General features: G+C 45.7%; 1 protein-coding gene across 1 annotated transcript in view; it reads left to right on the top strand.

The window, feature by feature from the left end:
* Window positions 1–1993: 1993 nt before the first annotated feature.
* The window catches only part of LOC119172356 (homeobox protein Hox-B4-like), a 49065-nt gene continuing 30033 nt past the window's right edge, over window positions 1994–21025 (top strand). The window contains exon 1 of the mRNA XM_075893646.1: window positions 1994–2955. Coding sequence (XP_075749761.1) covers window positions 2400–2955 — 556 coding nt within the window. The 5' untranslated portion in view covers window positions 1994–2399. The remainder of the gene's footprint in view (window positions 2956–21025) is intronic.

The raw sequence follows: 21025 nt of genomic DNA, 5'->3' as shown, positions 1-21025 counted from the left end.
ACACAACAACATAGTCGAAGTAATTCACAAGCATCACACTTTGCATATAGCCCATCAATTGTATACTGAAGGCGGCAAGAAGGACACCAAGCTATACATTTCAACTGGATATTGTCCCTCTTAGGAGATATGCTAACGTAAATTGAAGAACTTGAAATGAAGAAAGAAAAAAAAAGTATGGATTTGAGCACGGTGCCTTATACGTACAACCTTTGACGAGAATATTCTCAGGGAGCTGGAACAAATAAGGAACAGTATAATATGCCTGTCACACGACACCTGTATTGTCATTCACTGCAAATGACATTAGGTTTGGTTTAGGAAAAATTTATTGAAATGACATACGGTGGTAATCTCATTTTTGTTGCCGTTACATAGACATAGCGAATGACATGCGCATCTAACGACATTCGCACTTTGAATGTGTTCACCGAACTCCTGTAAGTACGACATATGTAGTCTCGTCAACGGAATTAAAGCAAATCTAAATGATGTTCAGATGTTTATCATAGGTTCTTGTTAACTTTTCAGTAACTATTTAACATTCAAAGTGATAGTCCAAGGAATTTCTGCAGCTTTATTCTCTTTCAGAAGACTCCAACTTGATGCCATACTGCCTGCTGTCAGTCATGTTTCCATACACTCGCTGTTGTTTTGGTGCAGCAACACCACGTTAGACTCGCTAACACCAGAATACACAAGCACCTGTTGTACGCCCGGTGATTGAGAGCGTTTTCAAACCAATTTTCTTTTCTTGTGAAGCACCACTGTTCTATGATAATCACCGATGAAGTCGAGGCCCAAAGAGCAGTCAACGTAACAGAATTGGCCTCTAGGTGCAGCTATAAATCTCTCGTCGTCTGTGATCTCTTTCCTTGAACTGCTTCAGTGGGTTCTGATGCTTCATTCTAGGCAGCTGGAGAGCAATTAACGATCGTTTGCACATGATCATAATTAATCGCCGTCACAAACTCATGGTCCCAAATATATAGCCGAGTGGAAGTTGTGAGCAGCTTCAAGCAAGGCTTGCTTTGGATATCTACGAGATTTTTCCCACTAATGCTGTTCTATCACGTCACAGTTTATTTCGAATCGGTCGGACAGTGTTTCGTTAATTAAGTCCGCGATATGTAACTTTTTGGTATCAGAGCAGTCTGCCGAAAGACATTGACATCAATTGCAAAGGTCATTTCGCATAGCCGTGTAGACCCCCGATGCAAGGTTGGGATGACATTCGCTATGAATATCATTCGCTGCTTATGTCGTTACATGTGCCGTGTGACAGGGGTATAAGGATAATAGTTATAGCGCGAGAAAAAAACGACGACACAGAGACAAGAAGGACACGAAAGAGTTGGAAGTTGGCGCTCGTGTCTTTCGTGTCCTTCTTGTCTCTGTGTCGTCGTTTTGTTCTCGCGCTATAACTATCGTCATGCCATGCCAACTAGCCCAAGCTGCCACACTTCTAGGGGTATAAGACAGTGGGGCAACTTACGTTTTGCGCCCATAAGTGTTAAGATCTGAGACCCAGCATGATGAAAGTGCACAATGCGGTTGTCATAATAGTCGGTCTTCTACGCGAAGGAGGTGAAAAATGGGCTGAATACCAACTTAGCCACTCAACGGAGTGTAGTGAAAGGCGCTCGTGTAATAGGAGAACTTTTGTGTATCCACACCCTCGCATTCGAAGGAATCCCAGCTGTAGAGCGTAACGACGCCGATTCAGGAAGAGAGAATGACTGTCCCCTCGCCATTGTACGCGAGAAAAAAAAAAACACTCAGGGCCTCAGGCGAGTACCGGAGTCGCTCGCGCCCGCAGCGCCACTCCGCGGCCGAGCGGAGTTGCCAAACTTGTTGCCCGCGCGCGCCGCTCCGGCCGAGCGCCCTCCCACCAGCCCTCCTTCCCCGCGCCCCCTTCTCCGCCCGCCCCTTTCCCCAACAAACACTCCGGTCGCCGGCGGCAGCGCTATAGTCGGCAAGTTTGGCGCGTCCGCCCTGCCACGTGAGGGAGCGGCCACTCGATCGCGACTGCTCGCGCGGGCCGCATCGGTCCGCCCGTGCTTGGATTATACAACCCGTGCGTGCTCTTGTGGACGCGCTCTCCGCTGTCCACTCTGTGCGTGGTGAAACTCGGCGTCGTGCATCGGACAGGTTAGCAGCCGGCGTTTCTCCGGAGAGTCCCTCGCATGTGCGCGCACCGGCGGCGGGCAACGCGATCGCCATCCATCATCGTCGCCGACGCCGGAGCGGGTTCAGCGCCGCGCGCGCCGCCTCCGTCATTGGATGGCGTCCGTCACGTGATATGCTAATCTTCAGCGGCGGGGCGGAGCCATGGCGCTGCTCGGCGACCAAACCGAAGCAAAACTATCTCCATCATCCAATTCAGCCGGCGAAAATTAATGACCATGAGTTCATTTTTGATGAACTCGCCGTCCTACGTGGACCCCAAGTTCCCGCCGCCCGAGGAGTACTCGCAGGGAAACTACATCCCGAGCCACGGTGGTGGTGACTACTACGCGGGCGGCCCGCCGCACCACCACCACCACGCGGCGGCGCATCCGTACGCGGCGGCGTTCGGGGGCGCCGCGCCGTACGGGGCCGAGAACGGCGGCTACGTGTCCAGCGCGTCGCCGCACTACTACCAGCACTCATGTTCCATGACGCAGACCACGCTGAGCCCGTTGTCGCGGCCCAGCGTAGCGCTAGACCATGCCAGCGGAGGTCACAGTCCGCCGTACTCGGGACCTCCCGCGCCTCTGCAGCGGTCTCCGTCGCCCCCGCCGCCGGCGTCCATGCTCAGGCCTTCGCCGCAGTCGCCGCACGTCGGGGCAGCGCCACCCATGCACAGCCCCGGGGCCACCGCCACGGCGCCCACTTCGGTAGCCGGCGGCGACTGCAATCAGGCCGGGCAGCCCGTCATCTATCCCTGGATGAAAAAGGCGCACGTCAACGCAGGTGAGTAGTCAGTCAGTCACGCCACCAGCACAACACGTGCTACCCGCCATCACCATGCGGCCGCGTTTCGGTTCTGTAATAGTTTCGTTCACTCTGTTAGAGTAGGCTACGTTACTGGTCTATCGAAGCGCTTGGCGGGAAACTGTTCCCGGGAACGTGTCATGCATGCTCTCAAATAGTATCGACCAAGCTTCTTCGTGTCTGGCTTGATTGAGTGTAAAATAGGGAATGAGGGAAGTCGAAACTGCTATCTAAATCTTCCCGATATCAGTTCCCTATAATAAACAACAAAGAGAATTTCTTGGTGTGTGGGTTAGAATAATGCGCGAATGTTAGTTATTAAAGTTCAAGAGACACTTGACAACCACATGTGAGCTAGTAAAAAAAAAACAAAAAAAAACAGTGCGACTGCTCGTTTGTTTGGGCACACGAAATATTCTGCGTGTTTTCCAACACCTCTGACAACTATAAGTAAGGACACTCGATGTATGACACTCCCGTCTTACATCGCGAGCTTCTGTAGATATCCTAGGTGACCACAGCTGTTGTCTTTATTACGTAAAGGACGAGACTGTTCGCACGTTCCCCATGCACGCCTGCAGAAATTCAGTTTCGCGCCTGCGGACGCGTGTCAGCTGTATACAGCGACGTCATTTGCATCACACGTGCTTCTGCATGCACACGGTAATTTAAAACATGCAAATGAGGAAATCGCACTGAAATCGCTTGTGAGTCTGTGCATATGATTGAGAATGAAGCTACTTAACACGATTTTTTTTGTTTTGCAGTATAGCATAGGTACTAAACATAAGCGCTTAATTAAACATTGAGAATATCTAAGGAACCGCAGGAGAGCCTGCACCGCTTGAGGCATGGCTTTCATTGTTCACAATCACGACAATTCCTCAAGCAATTGGCACACGCAGATTCAGTCAGATAAATAGATTCAGCTGTACGTAATATACAGTAATAGAAAATATCCGAAAGAGATTACCATTATAGAATGTATACTACAGTCTCTTCGTTACCGCAGATGCCCATAAATTATTACTAAACATATACGCGAATTGACTGCTTTAGTAATTATTAGGTCTTTTTCTTTCTGATTCACACCAACATCATAATGTATTGTACGCGGTGGCACAGACTGCCGGCGTTAAAATTGATCGCACTGTTAATTTCGTCGTCGCAAAGCAGCCGATGATATATCAGCCGGTACACGTGCGTTCCACCATTAAGGCCCGCTAATCGGACGTTAAATGTGCCGTGTAATCACTGGCGGAAAATAATTATCGAATGCTTTATGTGCATTTTTGCGCCTGTATACTTTGCAGTGGAGGGCCTGCCACGCACTGGTAAATATTTCACGTGAAGAAGACGAAATTTATTTCTGCCTTTTATATACGTCGATGTGACCATACAGGACATTTGTAAACATTCCTTTGTCATCTCGTTCATGCAGAGTGCTTACAAGTGCGCAGTTCTGTAGAAAAATAAGTGCAGGAACGTTCGATTAGTAACACATTTTGTGAAACTTTTGAGTAGCAGCAAAATGGCAGTGTGTTGAATTGAACCCGATCAGTTTTGAAATGTTTCATATAGAATGCGCAAATTGAAGAATACATTTTTAAAATAATTTCAACCAGGCAGCTTCAAGCGCACGGTATAGTACTCGCGCATCAGGCCTATAATGTACCACCTTCTTAATTATAAAATTTATCAAATAAAACATATCGCATACTTCAAAACTAGTATACGAAATAAAGTTAGAGTGAAAAAGACATAGGGTAATGAAGTACCTGCAAATTGAAGAAATGCCAAGGTGGCATAATTAGTGTACGTCGACGCGAAGTCAGAAAACAAGAGCATCTTCCGATATTCACAAGCATTGAAGCGTTTGGTAATCAGTTCGCTCAGAATATATTAGTTAAGTATTTCAACGCACATTTGCTCTCTGGAATGGTTATTGAACGTAAGCGAGAATGAACGTAATAATGACGTAAATGCATAGGCAACGGAAGGTCATGTAGGAAATAATTACGGATACTTCTTTATGCAAAATACACGTTTCGAAGTATAACGGATTAAGTCAAAAGTCATGACAGTGAAACAAACGTAGAAAATGCACTTCCTTTATACTCTCTTAACGGAAAACGTGTCTTGATTTTCTAGAAAGATTGTAGATTTTGTAGAAACCTTGTAGAAACAACAACGACAAAAAAGGGGAGGCAACAATATGATCACGATAACATTAGCCAGGATTAACATGAATTGTTAGGCGAGCTAGCGGCATTTTAATGCGACAAAAATGTTACTATAAGACGAGCAGGCATTTGTAGGATTAAAACACATGCACCTTATATGAGGAGTAACGACAGCAGTTGTGCACCGAAGAAGAGCAGGAGTTACTGGCTCCATTTCGAGATTACAGGTAATGAGGCACGAAGGTGGTTCCAGTTAACGTCTTTACAATTGATATATTGAGCCACTGTCGCGCTTGTTGATGGACTATAGCGAAAAAAAGTAGCGCACTCAGAATGCCAATTACTTGTGAACTAACCGAAACTGCCACCAGTATATGGGTTTATGACTTTTAGACACTTTCAATGTCATTGAACTCGGTCAATCTAAAATAGGAGATCCGAAATTCATGCAACCTTCAAGTCAGAATCCGTTACGCTGGTTTTAAAGTGAGGTTTATAGCCGAGGAAACAAAGAAAAAAGTACTTCGTGTTTGCATCGTGAATTATACTGCGATTTCAACGCGGTATGTGTCGTCAACGGTTGGAGAAATGTACATGCTCTACATGTAGATATGTAATATGCTCTACAGGAGTGATGAATTAAGGCTTTAGCGCGTAATTTCTCCGTGACATCATATTTTACTGCTGTCGGAACGTGCTAAGTTCGTATGACGTCAAGCATAGTAAGGTTTCGAGTGTAAAATATACCAGTAACTTGGCCTTTCAAATGACACAGATAAGTATTACTGTCATGCTCATGCTACAAATGCGTGGAGTAAAAATTATAATTATTGAGATCGATAATTTTCACTTCGTTTACCTTAACGAAAAGCAAGGGATGTGCACGACACAAGTTGAATTTTAAAATATGCTCCTCGGCAAAATGGCTTCGTTTTCATTTTATAATCCCCACTGTTTCAATTCTTTGGGGCCCGCGTGCTATGTGGAGGGCATATTTAGAGTTACTATTCTGAAAGATCCAATAAGGATTAATTACATTTATTTTGCTCTAGAATTTATTTTAAAGCGTCTCCACTTCAAGGCAATAGTTTGTGAAACTAGTGGAAATAACGAAAAAGTAATAACGTTCTTTGTTTTGTTTTTGTACGTAGCATTCACCTTGAAATATTCCAGATTTTCTGACAATTGTTTCATGTCAAGCTGTCACGGCGTCTCGGATGTCTGTAAATAAAAAAAAACTATATAGCTACAGTGCGAACTCAATTATGCGCATTGGTACGTGGCGAGTTGGTTGCTTTATCTGTTTATGGCAGACACTAGTTTTATTAAATTTTTTTCACCTTGTTTATCTCGGTCAATTTGTCATTTCTGATAACGTAAATATTCATCGCTTGCAAATAGCTGAATTACTGCATTAATTTTCAAATTAGTTCCTAAGGGCTCATTACCTTCCTGTAAGGTATGCAGGCTTCGTCACTTATTACTTTCAACGAACTGATAAGAAAATTTCCAGACGTATTGCACAAGCTTACAGCATGTTTTTATTGAATGTGGCACCGCACATATTTTGGCAGTTGCACAACAGTTATCGTATCCAAAATGAAAATGCAAGCGCCAAATTAAAACACAAACGATATGGACATTGCAGAAATTCCGATAGAAAAAAGAGAAACGCTGATGGTAACGGTGCATAAAAGGTGCACATTGTAAAATATCCGCTGGTTCAATTTGTTTTCTCATGACCGTTAGCGATAGTTCAGAAAGCATGAAAACGGTAAAGGAAGGAAGGAAAATAGGAGAAAAAGAACGGCAGGGAGGTTAACCAGCCTATAGGCAGCCGGTTTGCTACCCTGCGCATGGGAGGGGGAGGGGGAGAAAACGGGAGTGCTCATAACGCCTTGCATGTTTGTTCAATGTAACACGATGCACGAATGAAAATGCAAAACGCAAATGTGACACGTCGATGGCCCTTACGTACGTGTACACCCTTAATGTGTAACTGCGTGCGAAATTACGTCGACATATAAACTCCTTATGGTATTGTAGTCTACGCCACTGGTTATTTGGCAAACCATGCACAATTTATAAGCTGGTACGAGCCATAAAACAAAGTTTAGCTCCGCGGCTACCTCGTGGCACTTGCCTTTTTACCAAGAGGGCTGTTTCAGACGGAGTAAGCCCTTAAGATTACTTCGGAGCTAAGTTGAATGATACGCTTGTTCGGGGACAGAAGGTGGTGGTTTAAGTCTGAAATGTATTTACGGTATATTAGAAGTATTATCAGGAAGTCGTTTATTTACCCAGACGTTCAAGGTTTCGACACAGAAGCGATGTCTCAGGCTTATGCCTGTTTGGAGAAATGAATTTACTTGAATTCGCATAAGTGTTTTACACCGTGAAAGTTGGTTAACGTAATTGAATGGATAATCATCCAAGTTCTTTTTGGGCAAGGTACGATGGCTGTAGGCAGTGCTTATGTATTTTTACGTGGTGTTTAGCGACTTATAGGCCCGTATTCACGTGTACCAATCTTATCCTTATTTCATATCTTCCGCAATCTTCGGTGCACATTACGTGCGTTATAAGCGCACGAGAACAGTAACACAGTAAAAGATAATCAAGAGACTGATTTGTGAATACCGCCCTACTTCGCTTATCAAACAGACCACAAGGGCACAAGACTAGTAGGGAAAACGCGGGATACGCTGCAGCTTTCGTGAGGTTAATTAAGGCCAGTGTGTGGTAATGTGGTTACTTGCTATCAATCAACTATATAACATGCATCGTGTTCAATATTTTCAGTTCGGAACGTAGGTATCAGTGACTGAGAAATAAAAGTTACGTCGCGGACATCTTAAGCACGTAGAATTCATACACCATTCTTAGCGCAGTATTTTTATCCAATAATCCCTACGACTGTTATTCGCATTGTGTTTAAATCAGTTGACGATAGAGGTCAGCTACAATCTACAGGCAATATATGCAGTTTACGAAGCCGGTAACTGTATCTTATTTATTGGGTTCTTCAACAGGTGTGACTAGGACGGCTTTCTGCTCTACAATGCATATATATAGTAGATTACAAAGTACTCTAAATCGTTAAACCCTTTTTCTAAACACACATGATATAGTGAGTACAAGAACCGAATCGAATGTCATTCGAACAGTATTGGAATAGTATAGAACAACGATTTTGAGAACAGCCGTATAGATTTCCGGAGCTATTTATTTTAAACAAACATTCATCTACTTTAATGAAGAAACACTATGATTGCTCGTAAACAAAAAAAAACCTATTATCTGGACTGGGGTATGCTCGAATACAGCTGTGAATGTAGCCTTTGCAAATATTTAGTAACCATGTTAATTACAGACGTTGCGTTATTATTCAAGGCCGTATTTCGCCACAACCTTTTAAACTAATCTGAGACAAAGAAATGAAGCAGTGTTTCATGAATCTTCGTAACCACGAATCTCATGATGATGATAGAGGATTAACTCCACCGCGGTGGAGCAGGGGAGGACTTAATCTCGGTTGCAGACACGAAAGTCGCTGGTTCGATCGCGGTCGCGGTGATGTCATTTCAATGGAGGCGAAATAGTTAGGTACCCGTGTACAATGCAATGTCTGTGCACGTTAAAGAACATCAAATGGTAAAAATTTCCGGAGCCCTCCACTGTAGGGTGTCTCTCATTATCGTGTCTTTGTTTGGGACGTAAAAAGCCAGATATTATTATGAATGATTGTGGAATAGACACTTGCTTCGGAGACACTGGAATTCTAAGCTTGGGTTGCATGCACCCTGGCTATATTCAATCCAAGAAGCAGAAACTTCCTAAATAAACATTCGGTCGTTTTTGGGAGCCTATCAACTTTGTAATTGAAAGTTTCCGCTATAAACTTCTATACTTCAAACGGTAATTAATATTGTATATTTAAGCCATTCGGTAACAGATATTGTGACTCCTCGAAATAGTCGGCAACGTGCACCTGGTCGCGTTGTCATAAAGTACATATATTTTAAAGGCCTGGTTTGCGTAAGCTGGTACAACGCTGCATACAGTCAGTTGCATTCTGGAAAAAAAAATGTCAACTTCTCCCTCAGAACTGTGGTACGTTTGATCGTTATACCTCAGAAAGACTTTCGCCTCAGCGGGATTTACGACCGAAACTGAACAGCTGAAAGATGGAAGTGCGTTGTTTTGTTATATAATACACACTCTGTTCCGATTATGTCTGAATTCTTGATAAGATTTTCCGGGGGGACCAGCTTTAAAAAAAACAGCGATACAAAATAAGCATTCGTGTGGTGAAATCTGCCATTAATCAACCCGGCGACAATGCTTGACGTCTCCGTAATGAGTGCGAACAATTTGTTTGCCATGTCATTAGTGCATTATCACCTCAAGATTATGTGCAGTTGCAGACCGACAAGCCACTCTCCGCTGTTGTGAGAACTTGACACCGATTATGAATTAGCTAGTCAAAACGTGCTGAATATTGCTTAGTTTTATATGAAGAGGTCCCCGCAGGCTTCATCGATGAGGCGACCGTATGTATACATCAACTTATTTTGTGATGTCTTTATTATTAATTAATAAATTAAAATAGAGATGTTCTCACTGACACTGTATGTATAATCCGTTTTGAAGCAACACGCATTTATATGATCCAACTGTATTCAGTCATGGATAATTCTAGCGCGAGCAGCGTTCACCTCTGGAGGTCATTTTGCTATATAGAAGAGATATATATAAGAGGTATGCGTATGAGTTTTTACGTTCATTCTTGTTCTGTTGTGACTTTCGCTGTTTCATAATGAATAGAGTTGGGTAATAGAGGTTTAGAATAGCGCAAAGCTTTGCGTTTGCGTTGCGCGTGCGTCGTACGCTAACCTCTTGCGGGTTCCTTATGGGTGACGATCGCCAATGCTGCCCGTAAGCTTTGCGTACGGTATTCTAAACCTATCTGTTTCTAAACTTTGTTCGAAATAGATCAACGATTAGTTTTCGTGGTGTACTCGAGGTGGTGCCAACTTTTTATTATTCATATTTATAGCATACAGATACGTATAGACCACTCGGTTATCCTTTTCGTAGAACAAAAACAACCCAAAACACGCAAATCGGAGCATTGTAAGTCACACGAATGTGTACAATGTCACAAATACTTATAATGTAACGCACGCGAGTTCGGTGAGGCATTGAAGACGGCAATCCTAAAGTCGAAGGGCTGAAGACTAAAAGCTCAGTCCTTGCCCCAAAATCAAGATAGGAGCTGACAGATAGAAACACGTAGTGGAATACACAGGATGAACAGTGGAAGTGCCTCAAACTCTTCAGACCCCATCCGGTATCGCTTACCTTCGTCATCTTGGCGTTTAAAAGTACGCCGCTTGCTTTTCTCCCTGTTTTTAACTGCTTTCTTGTTGTGCGTCCCATTCATGGGTGTTCGGGAACGGGCATACACTGCTATCGTCGGCAACCCTTTGTGGTAGCTGGACGTGGCGACCGTCTGCCGGCTCTGAAGCCTTAAGATCTTTCGTTTGTTCGTGTCTGAAGCGGCCAACACTTTGACAGCACACCGCTCCAACTTCGCGGGTTTCTTTCCTCTCTCTGAGAACAATTTCGAATCACTGCCACGTGACTTGAAGTGAAGCGAGGAGTACACTTCTCGGCTTTATAGGTTTTTTTTTTCTTTTCAGACGGCTATTATCAACAGACACACGCGCCACCATTCGGAGATGATGTCACCACTTACCCCCTTAAAACTAACATGCCAAAGGTGACACGGCACCTTTGAAAGAGAGAGAGAGAGAAAATTTAATGCGGAAAGGCAGGGAGGTTAACCAGAAAACATATCCGGTTTGCTACCCTGCACTGGGGAAGGGGTAAGGGGAGACAGAAAAGTAAGAAAAAGAAATGGGAAAGGGAGGAAGAGAAGCACAAACACACACACACACACACGCGCACACAGTAGTGTCACAATCGTTCAACGAGGCGGGTCGCTCGCAGAAACTTCATCAGCGCCTTCGTTGCTTTCTGGCGTGAAGCTCGATCTTTCCGACATTCCAAGATTGACTGCTCAGAAAGTGGCTGGTCGTCGAGGCGAGCAAACACTGCTGAGAGGGACTGTCGCTGAGAGCTGTACTGGGGGCACTGACATAAAATATGTTCAATTGTTTCGTCATTGTCGCAATGGTCGCATGCAGCGCTGTCTCTCATTCCGATGCGGCAGGCAAAGGCGTTCGTGAAAGACACCCCAAGCCACATGCGGCAGAGAAGGGTCGTCTCGGATCGGGGTAGGCCAGATGGAATAGTAAGTCGTAGGCATGGGTCCAGGCGGTGAAGGCGGGTGTGGAGAAAACCGGGCGTATTCCGCATAGACCTTGCGACATCCTGCGCAAGCGTATTAATCTTTGCTGCTGCGTCGCTTCTTGATAGTGGAATAGGTTCCATCACTCCATTTTCGTGAGCATTCTTAGCTGCATCGTCGGCATGCTCGTTACCGATGATGCCGCAATGGCCTGGTAACCACTGAAAAGATATGTCATGTCCTTCGTCTATTAGGTGATGGTACAGTTGTCGTATTTCGAGCGCCAATTGGTCTTGAGGCCCACGACGTAGAGCATTGTGTAGACATTGGAGAGCTGGTTTCGAATCAGTAAAAATGCTCCATTTTTGTGGTGTCTCTCGATCAATCCTGCGGAGTGCGCTGCGGAGTGCCGCGAGCTCCACGGCTGTCGATGTCGTCTTGTGTGACGTTCTGAACTGGATGGTTTCGGCTCTTGCTGGGAAGATCACAGCTCCTGCAGATCCTCCAACAGTTGTCGAGCCATCCGTGTAAAGTTTGACATGATCTTTGTATTCTTCGTGTAGCATGAGTAGAATCATCTGCTTTAAAGCTGGCGCCGAGAGCTCCGCCTTCTTGCGAATCCCCGGCACTGTCAAGCGCAGTTTTGGTCGGTCCAAGCACCAAGGAGGTGTTAGTATCCGTTCCGGAGGCGTGTAGACTGTTGGAAGGCACTCACGGAAAGTCAATACTCTCTTACAGAAGGAGGCACTCGGTCGATCTTCTGGAAGCGAAGCTAGGTGGTGGGCAGGGGCGCGAGCAAGGTGTCTAATATGAGCTCTAAGCACCTCCAATGTAATGTGCACTGTGGTCGGATGATCTTTGGCGATTGCGATGGTTTCCGCTGTTGATGTACAGCGTGGTAATCCAAGACAAACTCTGAGTGCCTGGCCCTGGGCGTTTTCTATTGTGCGTATACTGCTTTTGCAAGCGTTCGTCAGAACCGGCAAGCTATACCGCAGGTACCCCAGAAACAGCGTTTTGTACAAATGCAACATCGCGTGCACTGATGTGCCCCACGTTTTGCCTCCGAGGAACTTGAAAAGTTGTGCGATGGCCGTTAGGCGCTTCTTTAGAGTGGCCACATGGGGACTCCAGCAGAGATTTCGATCGATCGTGACCCCCAAAAACCTGTGGGTCCTGGCGTAGCAGACACTGTGTCCATCGATGGCGATGGGATATGACGTCATTGCCTTCCGCGTGAACGCGACCAGCGCCGATTTCTCAGGAGAAATCTCGAGGCCTTGTTCTCTAAGGTACGCCGATATTGAATTCGCTGCTTTCTGGAGTCTCGCACGTACCTGAGGACGTGTTACACCTGACGTCCAGACACAAATATCATCTGCATAGAGAGATATCTGCACGGAATCTGGTATGCGTTCCACGAGACCGATCAGAACCAGGTTGAACAGTGTGGGGCTCAATACACCACCTTGAGGAACACCACGGTGTGTATAATGTTCAGAAGTCGGCCCATCATCAGTTTGCATAAACAATGATCTCATATGTAGGTAGCATTGGATCCAGCGGTACACTCGCCCACCCAAACCAACTGACTCGAGGGCGTCAAGTATGGCTTCGTGAGAAACATTGTCATATGCTCCTTTGACATCTAAAAATAGTGCGACAGATAACCGTCTGCTCATTTTCTGGTGTTGTACGTAGGTCACCAGGTCAATGACATTGTCAATGGAGCTCCGAAGACGACGAAAACCGGCCATGGCGTCTGGATATATTCTATGGCGTTCTAGGAACCACTCGAGTCTGGCAAGGATCATTCGCTCCATCAGCTTCCCTACGCAACTAGCCAGCGCTATTGGGCGGTATGATGTCAGCTCTAGAGGCGATTTTCCAGGTTTGAGAAGTGCAACCAACCGGCTTGTTTTCCATTCTCTGGGGACCGTTCCATCTCTCCAAGACTCATTGAATACTTCCAGCAAAGCACTTCGTGCTCGATCACCGAGATTGCATAATAGGCGGTATGATATGCCATCCGGCCCAGGCGATGACGATCGATTGCATGAAGCAAGAGCCACATTAAGTTCTTCCATTGAAAAAGGCAGGTCCAGGTGCGGGTCAAGTGAATGTGGCGTGTAATCAGTAGTAAGGGCTTCTGTGCAATTTGACGGGCCCGCAATCTTCCTACAAAAATCTTCCGCTACCTCGATATCCCTTCTATTTTGGAAAAGGGCCAAGGCTTTAAACGGAAAACGTTGTTGGGGAAATATGCGTAGGCCTCGCACGGTTCGCCATATTTGAGAAAGCGGTTTGCGAGGGTCTAGACTCGCGCAAAACTTCGCCCACCGTTGAAACTCCAGTTTGTCTATACGACGCTGGATCTTCTTTTGCATGCGCCTGGCCATCCGTAGATCTTGAATGGATTTTGTGCGTCGATATCTACGCTCCGCACGCCGACGAGTCGCACGGAGGCGCTCTAACTCCACGTCCGTTTCTGAGGGCCTTGAAGAATATGCCAGCGTGCGCATCGCACTCTGCGCTGCTTGTTTGATCGCTTGCTCAATGCCAGAGGTTAAGCCTTTTTCACAAGCGTGTTCAATGTTGGTTGTGAATGCTGAAAAATCGATCCTCCGTACGGTTTTCGGCGGGTGGTCGCTAGCAAAGCCTTCGATGGTGAGATAACTGGGGATGTGATCGCTACCATGTGTCTCGATGTCTAAAAACCACTTAACGCTTGTGGCGAAGCGACGTGACACAAACGTCAAGTCCAAACAGCTGCTGTACGTTGATCCTCGCAGAAATGTAGGGCTCCCATCATTAAGTAGAGACAGTTCATGAGTCGATACAAATGAAGCCAGCCTCCGGCCCGTGGCATTGACTTTTGAACTTCCCCAGATTGGGTGGTGGGCGTTGAAGTCCCCTATAATTATCCACGGATCCTGGACGCTCGAAACGCACCTTTGAAAAAAAATAGGTCCTCCTATCGAAACGTCGGCCGGCCTGTCTGAGGCACTTCCACTGATCATATTGTGCATTCCATTCCTTGATCCAGTTAGAGTCGTGCAAAATTCCAAATCGGCTCGAAATCTGCGGCATGCTCCTTAATTTTCTTCAGGAGACTTGCAGCCGTAAGCGTGTTTTGTTGCTGTTTGGCTTAGTGTGATATGGTTCCGAAGCCGTTCCACGACCAAAGCGTCGACGATTAATCACCAACGAAAGCCAGCACATAACGCGTCGTAAGGGCGCGATTATTCTCCTACACATTTGCGCTGCATGCGACGTACTGGGGGCTCAGGTTGTCACAAAACTGAAGAATGTTTTTTTTTTCTTGCCCGCTTTGTTTCCTTGTACGAAAGTATTTCTAGTTCACATCGATGGGTTTAAGATAACTCCCCGCTTTCAGAAAAAAAATAATAAGCGAGTATAGCGCGCACGTCTCATTGATCCTGCATTCGTCACGTAACGTCCACGTTAGAAACACCGCGCGCTGTATAGTGCATTCACGTGGTATAAATAGTTGCCGAGAGTATACACGTCGAATGCCTGCCGCACTGGAGAATCTTTTTCGCCCACTTCCTTCAACAGAAAGATGGAACGAAATGAGAAATAAATAAAATTAACAGACCCATACCCGTTCGGCCCGTTGCCTTCCTTCCTTCCTTCCTGCAAAAAAAAAAAAAAATCCTTCGCGTTCCCGCTCGTATAGTTCAGCGAGTCGCATATAGCTCGTATCCCGACACGGAAAAAAAGAAGTCGACACAGCCGGGTTCTTCGCAATAGACCTGCCGACCGTCGTCCCCTTCTTTTACAACCGCCCCCCCCCCCCTTCCCTCTCAAGCTCCTTAACTCACTCCAGCGCCATCTAAATTTGAAGTCATCGCTAAAACGGGCCGCCCGACTCTGTCGGTAGACGACCAGTCTGTTTTGCCGGTGCAGTCGAGGGAACTCGCCGCCGATGCCTCGTCTTCTTCTTGCGCTGCCTATCCTCGGTGCTGGTACAAGCGGCGGCGGCTCGATTTAGAACCAGCTAGGCGCGCGTTAGTTCCTTTTAGCGGCGTTGGCCAACTGGCACAACAGCAACAAACAGCCCACTGTGGTCGCCCGAAGAACGCGCAAAAAGGGTCCGTCAGGTGCTTCGGTTTTCAACGAGGCCTTCAATAGATGTGCTTCTGCGTTTGGAGCCTCTCGGAAGGGGTGCGATGGATGGGACGGGTTGAAAGTTGCGTGTTCTAGCACGTTGGGAGCTTCGCCCGCTGTCTAAGGCGAGATGATGAAGCTGTAGAAGAGGGGAAGGGCGAGTTTGGCGCGGCATAGCCCGTCTTTTCGGTGTACAAGGTCTTGTTTCGTTTTGGCGTTCCGCAGAAAGTGAACTCGTACATTGTTTGTCTTATTAGGCACTGACGTGTTAGTTAATGAGCCGCGATATTCAAGAAGTATAGCGTGCCTATACGTAAGGTCTATAACTATAGCAGTATATTTAGAGTATCTTCAAATTGGTATTTCAACATTAAGCGTCGTGCAGTCGGCGGAGAACAGGTACCTTTCCTAAAGCGGCTCATTTACTCTGGCCAGTCGTTTCTGCTGATATTGCGCCACAGCATCCGGGTAGCGTCTGGAGCCTTTTGCGGATACGTGCCTCGACATTTTTCTCTCATACCCTATATATTTTCCTTTTATATTCTTGAAGCACGTAAACACTGCGTAAGCCTACGGGTCCATTCTATACGAGAGAAATGGTGGCCTTGCTTTTTTTTCTTTTGTTTTGTATATTGTTTCTCCGAAAACCAAGCACGCGCATTCTTTGAAGCGTCGGGAACACTTCGGAAAAGTGAAAACAGGCACTGGAAATGACTTTTGTCCGCATAGGGTTTCTATGTTTCGCGATGTGCATGAAAGAAACAGGGAAAGTTTATGTACAGAAAGTATGTCCCAAACAAAAAGCCCATAAATAGACAATTTATGAAGTGTCTAAGTTTATTTGCTCAACTTGTACTTTCTACTCATAGCGCATTGCTGTGAAGGTAATTAAGCAGGTCAGATTTTTTTCCGTAACGAAAAAAAAGAAAGAGGTCAGTTGTAACTGTACAAAGTAAACATTGCAAGGCACGTTTTTTTTCTTTGAGTTACACACTTCTTACATGACAATAATATTCTTTGCCTAGTAATTTAATTAGGAACGGTTCTCTGCTCTTCCTTAGTTGAGTACGAAGTACTCGTAATCATTAAACGCTTTTTCCAGCACTTAGGACCAGGACCTCGGGATATCTTTCCATCTTCATTCCGTCTGGACGCTGTGCACAGTTGGAGTTATGGCGCAATACATTTTTTTTGCGCGAAACCGTCTACAGGACGTGAATAGCTCGCAAATGGTTTAAAAAAAATACAAGGTCACGACTACGTAAAAACATCTGCAAGTAAAAACCCATTAATCACAGCATATTACGCAGCAAAATGTTAGCAATAACAAAATAAGTGGTTCTTAAACACAACAAAATAAAAGGCTACAACAGCATGAAAGCAGAAGAGGGGCAATAACAGTGCATTTATTAATTCATTTATTTATTTACTGATTGATTGATTGATTGGTTGATTGATATGTGGGGTTTGTGGAGTTCAACGTCCCATCATTCGTGACAGCGCTGTACGCTGACTGATATTGGTTGCGGTTTTTAACATTGGGATGTCTCGCTGCTCTCCCATATTTGAATATACGAAGTACTCGAAATCGTTGAACACATTTTTTTTCTAAACAAACCATGATTATGAGAGACGCCGTAGTGGAAGACTCCGGAAATTTCGACCACCTGGGGTTCTTTACCATTCACCCAAATCTGAGCACACGGGCCTACAGCACTTTCACTGTAAACAGAAATAAGCCGAAATGGGAGTAAATGACCTTGTCCTCTAGCGCACACCCAAATGGGAGTTTTAAAAAACCCGTCTCTGGGAGTAAAAAATTTACTCCCCATCAGAAGGGGGTTTTCGCATGGTGTCAGGGGGGTTTTTATTTACATCCATAGGGGAAGTTTTTCAGGTCAGTATGGGAGTAAATTTTTTGCATCGACCGAGAAAAAAAATTACGTCAGCAGTCGTACCATGCGCAAGCGTAACTTTAATTACATTACATTTAATACGCACAACAATGATTACAGTACACAAACATTATCACAACGTTCACGTAATATCACAACACTCGCACACACCACAGCTTGCCACACGCAGTACACACCTACCATATAGTCACCGAGTATATATAGGCACCACATTCTGACCTCCTGTAGCCCAGGTGAAAGCCTTTTTTTTCTAATAATTAAGCAATAAATACGCACGGCGTAAATATGAACTTGCGTTGGTTTGATGTAAGCACTTCAACACACATGCCTTTTATCCTAATCCTGCCTAATAACTAATATTTTTTTTACTATAACGAAAAAGTTTTATCAGTTGACGCTCTGTCGTACAGGCTGAATTCGCATCAGCAGTGCTGTTTGTGGACCCGTAAAATGCACTGAATCATACACAAAGAGCGCGCGGCCTTGAATGAACACATTAACGAGGCACATTCAGCAGCTCCAGCGATGAACCGAGGTAGACCGCCGCTACCGCGTTCGACGACTAGGCCTCACTCACGAGTACGGCACGATGATTCGATGAATGACAGCTGGCGATCACAAAATGCTTGCTGATGTGCAGTTTACGTTTCGTTTTTCCCATGCACAGAAATAGGTGTCCGCTATCCACGCAGTTTAAGCTACGGAGCGATAGACTTAAACGAATGAGACGGTTCGCAGTCGCTGTTCCCGTTGCTCGCATGCATTGCATGTATAGCTCGCAGAGCTCGCCACGGCGGCCGGTGCGCAGTGCGAGCTCGATACGATGCCGGCTTGATACCGACGCCATAGCGAGGCCTTCCTACCGCTTAGATGTTGCAGCCGGTGAAATACCGGTGACACTCCGAGAAGCCACTATCGGCGGAGACGGGGCGAGCGCGTCGCCGGCGCAACTCTCAGACCGGTTGCCGGCCAGCCTGCCGTAGTCGAGCGAAGCCTACTTCGAACCGCTTCGAAGTTTTACGGTGCAATCGCTGACGATCGTACCCCGCCTCGTTCGGCGCTCGCCTTGTAGTTAGTCATTGACAGCTGCGGTCGCAAGGCGCAGAAGACTGTTATACATCCCAGCAGCCTTCATTTTTTGTGAAACACATTCTTTGCATCGCCGGTGGTCGGTGCTAGCTCGTAGCGCTTGCCGCGGTGGCCAGCGCACAGTGCGAGTTCGATACGATGCCGGCTTGATACCGACGGCATAGCGAGGCCTTCTTACCACTTAGATGTTACAGCCGGTGAAATACCGGTGACACTCCGAGAAGCCACTATTGGCAGAGACGGGGCGAGCGCGTCGCCGGCGCAACTCTCAGACCGGTTGCCGGCCAGCCTGCCGTAGTCGAGCGAAGCCTACTTCAGACCACTTCGAAGTTTCTGATGGTGAAACTCCAGGAGCAGCCGCTGACGATCGTAACAGCTTACTTTTGCTACCATTAATTTATTCTTCGAAGTTTTTTGTTACTCGGCCCTTTGAAGCGTGGCATTCAGGACGTTTCGTTGAGGAATCGGACCGATGTGCAGCGTGGTTTAAGGTGCGAAATATATTGAAATGTTCCCAGTAAATACCAACCGGTCGTTGCTATTCTTCGCTGCACTTATAATTTCGTTGCCTGTGGACAGATGCTTACACGGTTAGCCACACAAATCACATGTGTGTCACACCGACGTGCAAACATATGCCCGTACAGACACATACACACACGCGCGCGCACACGCACACACATACACACACAAACACACACACACACGTCACGCCCAAAGAGGGTTTTTAAAGCTCCTATAGGGAGTTTGTAACCACGTGACCTGAAACTCCCAGGGGAGTTTAACAAGGTCATGTCGTCATAAACTCTCTGATTAAGGAGGGGGCGTTTTACGATGACATGTGCCGAGTTCACTCCCTACCAGGGAGTAAATAATTGGGGCAGGGGAGTTTTGTGGGCTCATAAGCTGGAGAAACTCCCATCTCGGCTAACTTTTGTTTACAGTGTTCGATGAAGGCGAAAATACAGCCATCAACATCAGTGTATGAAGAAATCGAAACGTTAACAATAAAAAAGGGTTCGCAAAAGGCTGTTATAACCAGAACAAATAAAATAAAAGGCCACAACACCGTGTAAATATCGACATTTAACAACCCACCAATCAAAGCACATGACAAAACAAAGTGTTAACAAGAACGAAATAAAAGGCTGTTTACCAGAACAATATAGAATGCCGCGATTCATGATCCCACGCACTATGAACAGCAATTACTACGTAGGTTTGTCTAAAATGAATGCTTGGGACGGCATTTATGCACTCCCATAGTATATAGGTTTGTCTAAAATGAATGTTGATCCAATGCTAAATCATTAGCAGCTTCTCTAAACTCAAATGCTAAATCGCATCATCTTCTGAGTTGGTTCCCAGCTCACCTTGGACAAATCAACGATTCCCCTCCCAATCTCAATGAAGCAGCACACGAGGCGGCGCGAGAACTCTATCTCCTATACCGCGCCTCCCCGGGGATGCGTTCTACCGGTGAAGGAGATAACCAGGAAATCCTCATGACAAATAACGAGCTCACTGAACATTTCTACGAGTCTAGAAGGATTTTACCTCCACCTCACAAAAATCTAACCCGGCCCCAAGCACTTACATTAAGGCTTTTGCAAACGCGGATGCACCCTACTTTGAAAATGTTACACATCATGTACCCAAGTAATCTTTGTCCACATTGTGGGGAAATAGCTTCATTAGAACACATGCTCTGACAGTGCACCAAATTCGCTCATTTATCGAATATCTTCTCTGCCAGATGGGAGGCGGCAATCCGCAGCTCGCCCTTGGCAGATAAGCTCTGGGCTGTCCACCAAGCCCACGAGGCGGCTGAGGAGCTTGGCATCTCAGTCCCCACGTGGGAGCTGCCCGCAACACAGTGATCTGTGTTTTGGAGGACCAAATAAAAGTTTATCCAATCCAATCCAATCCAATCCAATCCAAATCGTTAGCAAAGTTTTCTAACTTAAAATGCTTGTAGTATAGACGCTCGTTTCATAGGTTTGTTGCGTCCCACGAGAGAATAAACTTCTTCTAAACAAATGAGTGTTCAACCATATATGTCGTTGGCACTGCGTAGCGCTCTCCTCGATTGATTATCGTACGTTAGATTGTGCTCATTACTTCTGAACCCCCGTATATGAGCGAGAAACCTTGTAATTTCAGCCGCAACATTAAGTCCGTTGCGTTTTCATTGAATCGCCCTTAGAATTATTATTATTATTATTATTATTATTATTATTATTATTATTATTATTGTTGTTATTATTATTATTATTATTTAGTTTGTATTAATAGAAAACACGATGACGCAGTAGAAATAGGGAGGGAACAGGCTGACAGCTTCCATCTAGGGCACAACGTCTGCCTGCTTCTTCGGGAAGGGGAGACAAGAGGAAAGCAAGGCAGGAGGGAAG

The sequence above is a fragment of the Rhipicephalus microplus genome, chromosome 4 (assembly GCF_043290135.1).
Source record: "Rhipicephalus microplus isolate Deutch F79 chromosome 4, USDA_Rmic, whole genome shotgun sequence".
Classification (NCBI taxonomy): Eukaryota; Metazoa; Arthropoda; class Arachnida; order Ixodida; family Ixodidae; genus Rhipicephalus; species Rhipicephalus microplus.
This window is presented reverse-complemented; position numbering and strand designations above follow the sequence as displayed.